The 13,235-nt window shown below is 31.3% G+C and overlaps 1 protein-coding gene across 1 annotated transcript in view; it reads left to right on the top strand.

Annotated features, from left to right (window-relative positions):
* LOC145325828 (acetylcholine receptor subunit alpha-like) overlaps positions 1-11,704 on the top strand; it is a 64,119-nt gene extending 52,415 nt beyond the window's left edge. Inside the window, exons 16-18 of the mRNA XM_080168796.1 lie at positions 4,461-4,562; positions 7,455-7,536; positions 11,164-11,704. Coding sequence (XP_080024922.1) covers positions 4,461-4,562; positions 7,455-7,536; positions 11,164-11,180 — 201 coding nt within the window. The 3' untranslated portion in view covers positions 11,181-11,704. The remainder of the gene's footprint in view (positions 1-4,460; positions 4,563-7,454; positions 7,537-11,163) is intronic.
* The last annotated feature ends 1,531 nt before the right edge of the window (positions 11,705-13,235 follow it).

Here is a 13,235-nt window from a genome sequence, read left to right as displayed (position 1 = left end):
AACTGACCAATAAATGAGCTCCACGATAGTAAGCCTAATTGATGACAATTTTCCTCTGTCATAATATCCATGTATATTCTATATATCCATTGTTGAAACACTTCAGGACTTAGTGAGAAAGGAGAACTTTTAAAATATAACCAGTTGTATGATACTTAGTTATGTAATATTGGATTACTAGCGGCAGCGCCCATAGAATCTAAGGTCCCTTTATTAGAAGGAGAAGGGAATAGCCTGAAACCATTCCGTGACCTATGCAAAGCTCTAAAAAAAGAATTGGTTCAGTAGTTAACGAGATCTTAACGAAAAACAAAAACAAAAACCTAACAAATTTATAAATAAAACTAGCGGCTACGCCCCTAGAGGCCTCTAGTGGCACTTAAATGTTTTTTTTTATATTTAAAATATGTCTATGTTGCGTTTGACGTTTATGTTTCGTTGGAATCTCTTTGTTAAATCGAGAACGTAATTTTTTTTTGATTTTTTGTGATTTCTTTTAAGAGGGTGGCGGTACCCTCCCCCAAAATAGTTATAAACCTTCCCGGGACCTATGAGAATCTACCCTGTTAAGGAGAACCCGATCGGTTCAGCGGTTAGCGAGATCCTTCGTTACAAACATACAGACAAACAGAAAAACATCCTGTTACTTTATTATAAGGATATAATGTCAGACTATTGACATTTAAAATGAATTAGCCTAAAACCATCCCGGGACCTAAATGATGCTTTTCCTTTTATGGATGGAGATCTCAATCAGTTAAATGTTTGTCGAGAACTTAACAGACAAACCCATTCCATTAGTACTAAGTTGTTAAATCCAGGGATAGTTAAATCTAAAAAAGATGACAACATCATTAAATAGCGAGGCTAATAATACATTATCCACTGAAATTATATGAACATCCAAACAGAGAGACGTACAGAGTCAAGTAAGTTATTGGTTACAGGCGGTTTTGCCCCTAGAGGCCTGTAGCGGAACGTAATATATTTTCTTTTAAATCTATGTAAGATTCAGCTGTGTACCAAAAAAGTCAAAACGGCTGCTAGATGGCGTTTGTTATATTTTTTGTCTTTTTTTTTGGCGATTTCTCTTGGGAGTGTGGTGGTACCCTCCTCAAAATAGCTATAAACCTGACCATTTTGTAAAAGATCGGTTAAGTGGTCAGCAAGATCCTACGGTACACACAAACATACAGACAGACAGACAGCGATCCTGTTACTTTATTTTAAGGATATGAATCTTTACATGAAATTGAAACCTCTATCATAGTGGTCTTAGACATACGGATATTTTAAAATTATATGAGAGATTTGTAAATTGTTTTGGTATGAAGATTTAAATAACATAGGGAAGAAAGATCAAAAAGATTTAATTTTCAAAAGAAAGGGAGAGAGGAAGCGAAAAGGAAAAAGAGAAAAAAGGGAGAGAAGAGAGAGAGACGAGAGAGAGAGAGGAAGACAGAGAAAGAGAGAATAAAGAATAAAAAGAGAGAGAGAGAGAGAGAGAGAGAGAGAGAGAGAGAGAGAGAGTGAGAGAGGGGGAGAGAGAAAGAGAGAGTGAGAGAAGAAAAGAAGAGAAAGTGATAAAGAGAGGTTAAATGTAAGAAACGTAATATATGAAAATTGAGTCATTTTTATAGAGAATATGTTTCATTGGCCTATCATTGGTCATTTGTATTGTATAACGTCACTTTTTAGTCACTCTATAGAGCTTTTGGTGGAAAAGTTTGGACACTTCTAGTTTGTTCAATGTAATTAACTTTTAATAAAAGTCCCCAAAGTTTTTAGGGCAATCAATGAGAGAACATATTGAAAAAACTTTGGGGACTAGTCATAAGGAAAAAGGATAAGAGCATGAATACCCTTTCCCCTTTTCATGGTAAAATACTACTTCCCCATCCCTAAATTTTTGAAGAAAATTTAGCAGACGAAATGATAAAACATCAACTGGCTTTTTGTATGTCAATCATAAATAATAATGTGAATAAAATGAAAAGCGATATTTAACAAACAGCCGGTAGATGCAAGAATCAGCTGAATTTTATTTACAATAAAAGTTCCCCACTTTTTAGAAATTGAAGGGTTAATCTTTTATGAAAAAATTTTTTTTAATAAAAATTAGATTATATGTAATTTTTAATTAAAACATTACATGTTTATATTTTATAACAAAATTTTATTTTTTATTCAAATATTATATTCTAATTATTAAAACTTTACATATTAATTTTGCATTCCTCCCATTTGAAATAGCAATAAAATTTAGTGCGGCAACAGCGCTGATCAGGCCCCTAGGCCCACTGCCTATTTTCGTCTTCTAGTTGCTTCGATTCCTCTCTTTTATTTTTTTCTCTATGGGACTAGTATAGTATAATATCCCCCTTTATTTTGTATATGACAGTCTATTCCGACACCTTTACTAGACGCGAGGTTTTATAAATTCCTTGTGATTGTATTCGACACCAAATAATCTTATTTGTGTGTGTGTGTGTCTGTGTGTGTGTGTGTGTGTAGGAGGGTGTATTTGTTTGTGTGTGTGTGTGTTTGTATGGGGTGTGTATTTGATTTTGTGTGTGTGAGATACATATAATATAAAAGAAATATTTCAGCAAAAGATTTGAGTCGTAGTATTTATTTGACACAATATTATTACAAAATATATGAAAAGGTCCAGTGAATTTTTGTTGTTTTATTAATCCAGCCGTTTATGAGATCTTTCGGGATAAACAAACATAAATAACAGGAATCTTAAGTAATATGACAATGGTCGATAAATTTATCTACATCACCAATAATGATACACAAAATTACCCTTTTATAGATAACAATTAGGGGATGCAACGTATGGACGCTCAAATTAATGAAACAACCTACCTAAATTCAATTAAAGTTCCCAAAGTAGTTAAGCAAAAAAAAAGAAACGTTATTACAAAACTTTGGGGACAAATGTAAGCAACTTTACAAAGTGTCTCAAAAATCAGCCATGGGATGTCATAAAAATAAGGGAGATGAGAGGAAAGAAAACCCCTTAAAAAGAGATGGATAATCCCTTATTTTTATGACGTCATATGGCTGATTTTTGAGACACTTTGTAAAGTTAACTAATGTAATAAACAGCCCAATGTCCCTTTCTGCAAATATATAGTTTGAATTATTAATTATCAAATGCTTTGTTGAGTTCAAACTGACTCAAATTAAGTCTTTATCTACAAGTCGAACAGAGCTGGATCTTTAAATCATTTTAGTGGTGAGCCAGATCAGGGTGAGCCAACTTTCCACCAATTAGAGCACAGAATTTTATGAAATGCCACGCTGTAATGGGCTGAAATTCGGCTCACCCAGATGTGGCTAACCACTAAAATGATTTAAAGATCCAGCTCAGAATACATAAGTTCGGGAGTAATTTCGGATTTTTCGAGAATTTCAAAACCTATTTATAAGAATATAAATTTTAGCTTTCTAGGATATTTTTAAAATAAACTAAAACCTCAGTTTTACTAGATTGTGTCATCCTTTTTTTACTTAACTATCTTCCAGGGGGTGTCCCATATTCCGAAGGGTTTAAAATCCCCCCCCCCCCCTTATCCCGTATCTGTTATAAGGAAACTATAAGACACACTTAAAAGCTTAGTTGTTTTTTTAAATTCAGGAATACTACCTAGTATTTAAAAACTGCGACAACTGCAAAAATAAACGCGAAAAATAAAATTAAATTAATGCTTGATTGAAATTTGTTGTAAAATATTAATTTACATGATTAAACCTTGGTTAGGGATAGGAAAACCAAAAAAAAAATATTTCATGAATTTTGGATTTTTTTTCATTTATTTTCTATCACAAAAATACGCTTGATAATGAAGACTTTTTACTTTGAAATACTAAGAAGTATTTTAAAGTAGTATAGTAGTTAAGCAGTAGTTACTAATTGAAATGTTATGGTTAAGATAGATTTATAACTGTTGAAATTGTATTTTTTTGTAGTTAAAGTTTAAACAATTTTGTTGAATTATTTATTGTTGAATTACCCTATCCCCTTCTTGGTGAAATGCATTAGTGTCTGAGTAGGATTTTGTGGCCAGATAAACTAAAGTGGATTTAAATACCTTTTACATTTTAAATGGGGCTTATCTTAATCCCACCCCTCCATCGAAAAAATCCATTTGAAATAGACAATAGTTTAATAATTATATTAAAGTATCAGGTCATTTATCATTAAATTCTGATAACTATAAGTTGGATAAAATAGCTTTCAAAAAAGTTCTAATAAAAAAACACACTGTATTATATAAAATAATTTGTTTTTTTTTGTCTGAAGCTAGATATCTCGGAAATGTTGATCCGAATATATTGCAAAGAAGCTTAATACATGTATTGGTGGTTTTAGGCTTTTTAACCTGACTATTACAGGTTAGGAGGCTAAGTAACTATTTTTTAAAAATGTTATCTTTATTCTTTTTTAGGTAATTGAAGACTGGAAGTACGTAGCGATGGTTATGGACAGATTATTTTTGTGGATATTCACAGTAGCGGTGCTAGTGGGTACTGCTGGTATCATATTACAGGTATTTTTATAGATATTCACAGTAGCGGTGCTAGTGGGTACTGCTGGTATCATATTACAGGTATTTTTATAGATATTCACAGTAGCGGTGCTCGTGGGTACTGCTGGTATCATATTACAGGTATTTTTTATAGATATTCACAGTAGCGGTGCTAGTGGGTACTGTTGGTATCATATTACAGGTATTTTTATAGATATTCACAGTAGCGGTGCTAGTGGGTACTTCTGGTATCATATTACAGGTATTTTTATAGATACTCACAGTAGTTGTGTTGGTTGGTACTGCTGGTATCATATTACAGGTATTTCTATAGATACTCACAGTAGCTGTGCTAGTGGGTACTTCTGGTATCATATTACAGGTATTTTTATAGATACTCACAGTAGTTGTGCTAGTGGGTACTACTGGTATCATATTACATGTATTTTTATAGATACTCACAGTAGTTGTGCTAGTGGGTACTACTGGTATCATATTACATGTATTTTAATAGATACTCACAGTAGTTGTGCTAGTGGGTACTACTGGTATCATATTACAGGTATTTTTATAGATACTCACAGTAGTTGTGCTAGTGGGTACTACTGGTATCATATTACATGTATTTTAATAGATACTCACAGTAGTTGTGCTAGTGGGTACTGCTGGTATCATATTACAGGTATTTTACCTTTTAAAACACCTAGCCTTCTCAACAGTTAGCGAGATCCTCCGGTACAGGCAGACCAAGATCCTGTTACTTTTATATAAGGATACAAAATCTATTTAATTTCTTCCTTCTTCATGTGTATATATTAAAGCATGCCATAAATAATAAAATCGGCGATTTTTTGCAAGCAACAAGTTGCTTTGCAAAATGCATTGCTTCTCACACACACAAACATACACACACACACATCATTGCATTAAGCCCTTATTCAACATGTTAAAAGAACTTTACTGGCTACTAAGATTTTGTACATTTTAATTTGGAAAACTACTTTAAATTATAATGGGATTAAGAATAAAAAATAAGGATGGCAACATCCCTAAAACTGAAGCTTAAGAATCAAGATGAACATTGACAAAAATATTGTAGTTAAAAAGTTAAAAGTCATTTTAGAGATGCTTCGCCTTTTTCATGTTGCCCATCTTCAACTTTTATACTAATTTTGATAACAGTCAAATCAATCAATGAAAAAATTTAAATCCGAACCGTTCCTTCTTGAGAGAAAATGCGGGAAAATGTAGTATGGCCATATTTACTACAATATTGTATTACTTAATTGACATACATTATTCAGAAATTATTAAAGATTTTATAAAAAAATTTTTTTTTTTTGATGTTGGTAACCAATAATCTATTAGAAACCATCAGGCTATTCTAACATGCCTAAAACAACGATCATATGTAATCATTACAAATGGATGTACCAACAATAATTATAGAAAAGCATCCCTTATAAAAAATGTACAATAAAATCCAAGTGTTGAACATCAGATTATAACACGTTTCATGATAAAGTCCCAACAGAGTTGTTAATATAAAATAGCAGATGCAAAAATATGTAATAAATGTATTTTATTTTAGGGAAAAAAAGTATTGCTTTTTAACCTACTAACCATTAACAGAAGTTGATAATCAATATCTAGTTTTCATCATTGATGTAGAGTATTTTGTATAAGAAAACAAAACATGTAAAATTATGCCTTAAAACCGGTTTTTACTAAGTAACTTTTTTAAAGAGTAATGGATAATGACCAATTTTAAGGGCGTGAATACATTTATAAAATTTAAACTGTGTGGCTTGTGTTAATAGTAGAATATAGTTTCAAATTTTGATGGAGTTACAATCGACAATAGGGGGGGGCTAGTGCTGGTCGCGGCTTATTACTAAAACAAGGATGACAACATCCATAAAAAAGCAAAGCGTAACAAATTAGAAAGTTATGCAAACGAACAATAAATGAGTAACGTCATTAAACATAAATTCCAAGTTTGAACAAAAATCTACCACCAAATTACTTAAATACAGGATGCATAATACTACGCTGTCTAAATTGTACCCAACTGTTACAGGAATCAACATGTCGGACGTACCGACCCTTATAGTGAAAAGCTTTGCTTTAAAAAAGTACAACACGACTGTTTCGCCATTCTATTTACATTATTATTGTAGTTTTAACCTATACAGGGTTAACAACATCCATAAGTAGCGAAGTTTTGGAACATAAAAGTAAGAAAAACAGCCGTACATATCGAATAAAAGCCGAGAAAAACAAGCCCCCCCCCCCCCCCCGTAGCTGTCAGAGGAATATTTTGAATTATAGAGTAGCTTCCTAACTAAAATGTTAGACAATATTTTGAATATTAGAAAAATTATTTTTGGTTGTTTTGAAGTAGTATCGCCGCAGGGAATCTAATTTAAATGATTCTTAACTTCATTTCCTAAAAGGAAGCAGGCCAAATATTTCTTTAATATACTATCATTTCTATCTATCTATCTATCTATCTATCTATCTATCTATCTATCTATCTATCTATCTATCTATCTATCTATCTATCTATCTATCTATCTATCTATCTATCTATCTATCTATCTATCTATCTATCTATCTATCTATCTATCTATCTATCTATCTATCTATCTATCTATCTATCTATCTATCTATCTATCTATCTATCTATCTATCTATCTATCTATCTATCTATCTATCTATCTATCTATCTATCTATCTATCTATCTATCTATCTATCTATCTATCTATCTATCTATCTATCTATCTATCTATCTATCTATCTATCTATCTATCAATCTATCTATCTATCTATCTATCTATCTATCTATCTATCTATCTATCTATCTATCTATCTATCTATCTATCTATCTATCTATCTATCTATCTATCTAGGCCCCAACCCTGTATGATGATAGAAGTCCAATAGATTCTCAGCTGTCCCAAATTCCTCGACCCATGGCGGGCAGAAATCTAGGTAGTATTATATAAAAGCTTCAATACTCTTTAAATATCTGATTAAAATCCTCAGGATTAGAACCGGTTTTCAGAGATACTGAAAAATCGTGTTTTGCATAGTATTACAGACAATTTTCCATAATTAATGAAATGAAAATCATAGATCTGGTTTTGATTGAATTTTTCAATTTAGTTAGGGAAAACTGTTACACCTCATTTATTTTTAAATAAATTTAGATAAAGGGACGTTTGGATGGCAATGATAAAATAGGAAGGAATTAACTGATAAATTTTGTAAATTTGCGAAGGTTCAAAGCAAAGCTCAACTAATTATATAGCAGCTTTTAAAGTAAAAATTTCTTATATATCAAAATGGTTTGATTACAAAATTTTGATTAGAAATTAAAAATTTATTAAATATATTCATAATTTTTTAAAAATAGACTTCAAATATCTTTTGATAAATAAGATAGTTCCTTCATTTTTGTTTATTGAATGAGTTTTTTGGTATGGCTTCGAAACCGATTATCCTCTGGATTAGAACCAGTTCTCAGCCATACTGTAAAATCATGTATAGCATTGTATTACAGACAATTTTTCCCCGAATATTAATATATAAAAATAATACCAGTCTTGTTAGACCCGAGGAGTCGTAGGATTTTATTTTTCATTTAAATATCCGTGGAAAGCTGTTTCAATACAATGCGATAAATAACTATTATCATGAGATTCGATAGACTTACGGACATTTCATACGTATATAAAAACAAGGATGACAACATCCATAAAAGCGAAGCTCTCAAACGATATGACAGACGAACATTTACTTTTGTTGAGTGTCAGAACTGAATATACAAAATATGAAAATATAAGGTTTGACAAAATTATACGTAAATTTGTTGCAAAACTTCTTAAATACAGAATTCTGTTTAATGACATACTGACATTTTAATACTTGATTATAGAGATGCTTCGCTCATAATATTGAAGGAATCAGTAATCAAAAAATCAGATCAATCGGATGTTTTTATCACATAAAAAATTGTTATTAAAAAAGTAAAAAAAAAACATGTTTAAAATGGACGTATGGACATTCTGGTAATGATTATAGAGTTGCTATGCTTTCTAAATCGTACCTAACTACTACAGGAATCACCATGCAAAGTTTGAAATCGGACGGACGGACGGACCGACCCTAATTATAGAAAAGCTTCGCTTTTAAAAATCATTCAAAGCGAGTGACAATCAATCTTATTTTATTTTTACACAATGAAAAACAAACTTAGGAAAAAATTCATTTATTATCAATATTCAGTCAGGGATCTAAAGGGATAAGACAATGGACGATAAATTGATGTACATAACCAATGATGATAGACGAAATTACCCCTTCTGTAGATTACAATTAGTGATTGAAACGTTTGGATACTTAAGTTAATAAACCAACCAACCAAAATTCTCAAAAGTCCCCAAAGTTCTTAAGTCAACGAATAAGAAAACTTTATTTTAAAACTTTGGGGACTAGTGTAAAAAACCGCCTATTGTCCCCTCCCTTCCTGATATTCAGTGCAGTGTAAAAAAAAACATTCATACCCTTCAATACAATTTTTTCCCCTTGGAGAAAGAAATTTGCAATTGAGACTATAGTTTAAAGAAATTATTTTTTTAAAATTATTCTTGATTTCAGTTGTTTTTGGCATGGAGGAAGAGGACATTGATATGTTTATTACACTAGTCCCCAAAGTTTTATAATAATATTTTCTTATTTGTTAATTTAACAACCTTGGGGACTTTCATTAAATTTTGATTGGTTAGTCGAGTGTCCAAACTTTTCATCTATTAATTGTGATCAACAGAAGGGGTAATTTTTGTGTCATCATTGTGGATGTACATCAATTTAACGGTCATTGTCTTATCCCTTTAGATCACTGTGTTTTTGGGGCTGCTTTTGTAGTAAAAAAGACAAGTTTATAGCATATACAGGGTGAGTCAGAAAAAACTGAGTTTTTCGATTTTCAGAAACAACCAGTAGGAATACAGAAAAAATAATTATATGTCCTTGTTCTCTGTACAAAAGCACATCAAACTTGGAAAAGGTGTTTTTCATTATCTCTAAAAATGCGGCCTCTATGATAGTTGTATGGTGTCAAAAAATGCCTTGTGTGAAAAATGTTGATCAAGAAAAATTAAAATAACTCATCTTTTTTGTAAAAAAAAATCTTAAAATTTCAATATTTATTTAGAAAAAGGTCTAAAAAAAGTACTTTAATGAGTTTTAAAGGTGAAATTCTTTTTGGCTCCTCACAAAAGCATTTTTAGAATACTGCAATTTGTCATTTTTTCATATTTCTTGATTGTGGTGCATGTGGTTTAAAAGAATCTTCTATAATAATGTAGCTTATAGTAAAAAGAAAAAAAAACCCTTTTTATTTGACAAAAAAATCTCTTAAGATAAAAAAGTTATCAAGGTTTGAATTTTTAAAATAAAAATGCCTTTTAGAACCCTACCCTATTTAAATGAAGTTATTATGATGGATTATAACAGTATAAGTATAATTTGTCAAAAGGGGCGGAGATTTTGGAGATGAAATCCAGTCTTGCACCAAATATAGAGGAAATTCAGGGGGAGGGGGGAGGAATTTAGGTAACAAGATGAAATATTTCCGGTCATGAGCTGGTTTTCCGGTCATGGGGTATTAAATCTTAACAATAGATTACAACAAAACATTTGATTTATAATGTGATAATTTGATTTAAATAAATTGTATTTTTAAGATGTTAAATATTTACAATCTGTTGAATAAAAATTTTAATAACCAAAAAATATGTTTGTTTATCTTTTTAGAATGGTAGACATTTTTTATTATAAATAAATCTACCTAAAAAGTACAAAATAATGGCCGATAAAGTCATCACACACACTTTTTGAAATCTTTATGCTCTAAAAAGCGCCGTTGTTTTCAGATATATTCAAAAACACCTTTCCTAAGTTTAATGTATATTTTTATAGAGAACAAGAACCTATAATTGTTTTTTTCCATATTCCTACTGGTTGTATCAGAAAATCGGAAAACTCAGTTTTTTATGACTCACCCTGTATATAATATATATATATTAACTTCTATTTAATTTGTGTTTGATGTTTCTAAATACTTAAAATTGCAGACAACCAAGCTTTTTAACCCTTTTCTGAAGGTCCCTCCAAGAATTTTCCGCGGTTAAAAAGTCAAGACATTCCACTTTGTTTTTGTTTTTATAAATTTATATCACTCCACCAAGAAGTTTATTTGAAGTTTTAGTAATTTTTTAACTAATACAAATTATATTTTGTATTCATAATTATAGTACATGAGTTTCAAACCGATTGATATCCGCCATACTGAAAAATAATGTATAGCATCGTATTAAAGACAATTATCAGAAATATTTCAAAAAAAGTCTTAAGATTAAAATCAGTTTTATTTGCCTTATGGGCTAACAAAAACGGTTCAAATCTGAAAATTCTTCATTTTAATATGTACGGAAAACTGTCTTTAATACGATGAATTACTTAAAAACTTTTATAGATTTTTTTCACTCTATATACGTATCAGTTTTTCATGTTTACTTTACAATGAAAAATGTTGTAATATATTCTTCTTTTCAGGGGAGTACAGTGACTAATGATATCAGAGGACTATATACACACACATACACACACAACAAATCAATATTTTTCAACAACCAAGGCTACATATGCAAGGGGTCTTCAAGGTTACGTAAATGCAGTTATTAAAGAACATATTTGCGAAACAGCATATCGTGTCAAAAAAATGACGTCATACAGACCAATGATAGGCCAGTATACATTGTAATTGATCAATGGTAAATTGTATACTAGCTTATCATTGGTAATTTGCATTATATGACGTCATTTTTTATTGGACACTATACACTGTTTCCATATTTTTGCAAAAATCAAATAATTTTTTTTATGGTGTAACCTTAATTTCTTAACCTCGAATTAAATAATATAAATTAGTAATGGAATTAAAGATTGTAAATACTAAATCTATTCTATGTATAAATATCTATTTTTAGTAAAATAATACAAATTTAAGCAATACTCATTATAGGGACAATAATTTAGTAAATATAGACAAATATTAATTATCTATAATACAAAGTAGCTTGATGTCTAACTGTCTGTTTGTCTGTCCGTCCGTCTGTCCCTTAAGATCTCGGTAACCATTGAACTGATCGGATTCTACTCTGCAGAGAATATACCTACTGGTCCTGTGGTGGTTTTAGGCCTTTTTCCTGGGGGGTAGGACACCCAAACCCCCCAAAAAAAATCCCCCCCTTAATTTTTTCTTTTTTTTCTTGCGTAGGTACCTATTTTTCCCAAATTTTTTTTCTTATGGGGAAGTTAGTTCACATAAAACTACTGGCGGGCTGCACCAGTAGTACTTAATTTTTTTTAATACCTCTTGGGGTAAAGCCCCTAGAAGCTAGGGGCGAAGCCGCTAGTCTATAATACAAAGTAGAACGATGTCTGTCTGTCCGTCTGTCCGTCTGTCCGTCTGTCTGTCTGTCCCTTAAGATCTCAGTAACCACTGAACCGATCGGATTCTACTCTTCAGGGTATCTACCTATTGGTCCTGTGGTGGTTTTAAGCTATTTTCTTGGGGGGTGGGACACCCCAAACCCCCCCAAAAACCAAAAAATCCCCCCCCCATTTTTTTTTTTTATTTTTTTTTGTTGAAGGAGATTTCCATGGTCCTTTACAATTTTCGCCATAATTTTTTTTTATCACCTCTTGGGGCAAAGCCCCTAGAGGCTAGGAGCGAAGCCGCTAGTGTATATATAAAGTAGTATAGTTTTTTGATCTGTAGCCTATAATTTCGATAACTACCCAACCGATTGAGTTCTCCTTACAGGGTTGACTTACACAGAACCTGGAATGGTCTTAGTCCATTTTATTTTAAAATCAAAGTCTTGGGATGGTTTTAAGCTATTTTTATAGTTCCTTTCTGTCGTTCTAAGTCTCTAGATGCTAGGGGCGTAGCCGCTAGTTACTTAGAAAAAGTGTTTTCGCTCAATTAAAAAATTCTTTTCTACACCCTTATAATTGTTTAATCAAATCCTAATCTGCTGTGCTGTAATAGTTATAGTATTAAAGACAGCTTTCCGCGGATATTAAATCCAAAATTAAGGATCAAAACCGAATTTGTTAGTCCCGAGGGGCCGTAGGCCCGGGCTAACAAAACTAGTATTACTTATTTTAATATTCGTAGAAATTTGTCTATAACACGATACGATACATGATTTATCAGTATGGCTAAGAACCGGTTATAATCCTGTGGATATTAATCGGTTTTAAAGCCATACTGGAAAACGTATTATAAAATTACTTGTCCCTTATAAAAAAAATGTTATAAAAAGTACAATAGTGTTTCTAAATTAATTTTTGGTTGTAATATTAATTTTTTAAAGTGGGTAAAATCTTTCATTTTGCCATTGAACACCTAAACCATATATTTTAGTTTAAAGAAAATAAACATATGATGCAATTGTCTTATCCCTTTAGATCCCTGAATTATTATAAAAATTTAAGGGCCTGGGGGTTGAGTGGGATAGGGAGTTCCAATGGCAAAATAATTGATTGTTCCAAACCGTGTGATCTTATTATAATTAATAAATATATATACATTATACATTTTTTTACGTTTTGAACAG

This window comes from Acartia tonsa, chromosome 8 (assembly GCF_053477335.1).
Source record: "Acartia tonsa isolate MP-2025a chromosome 8, ASM5347733v1, whole genome shotgun sequence".
Lineage (NCBI taxonomy): Eukaryota > Metazoa > Arthropoda > Copepoda > Calanoida > Acartiidae > Acartia > Acartia tonsa.
Note: the sequence above shows the minus strand (reverse complement) of the source record. Positions and strands in the feature narration are given on the sequence as shown.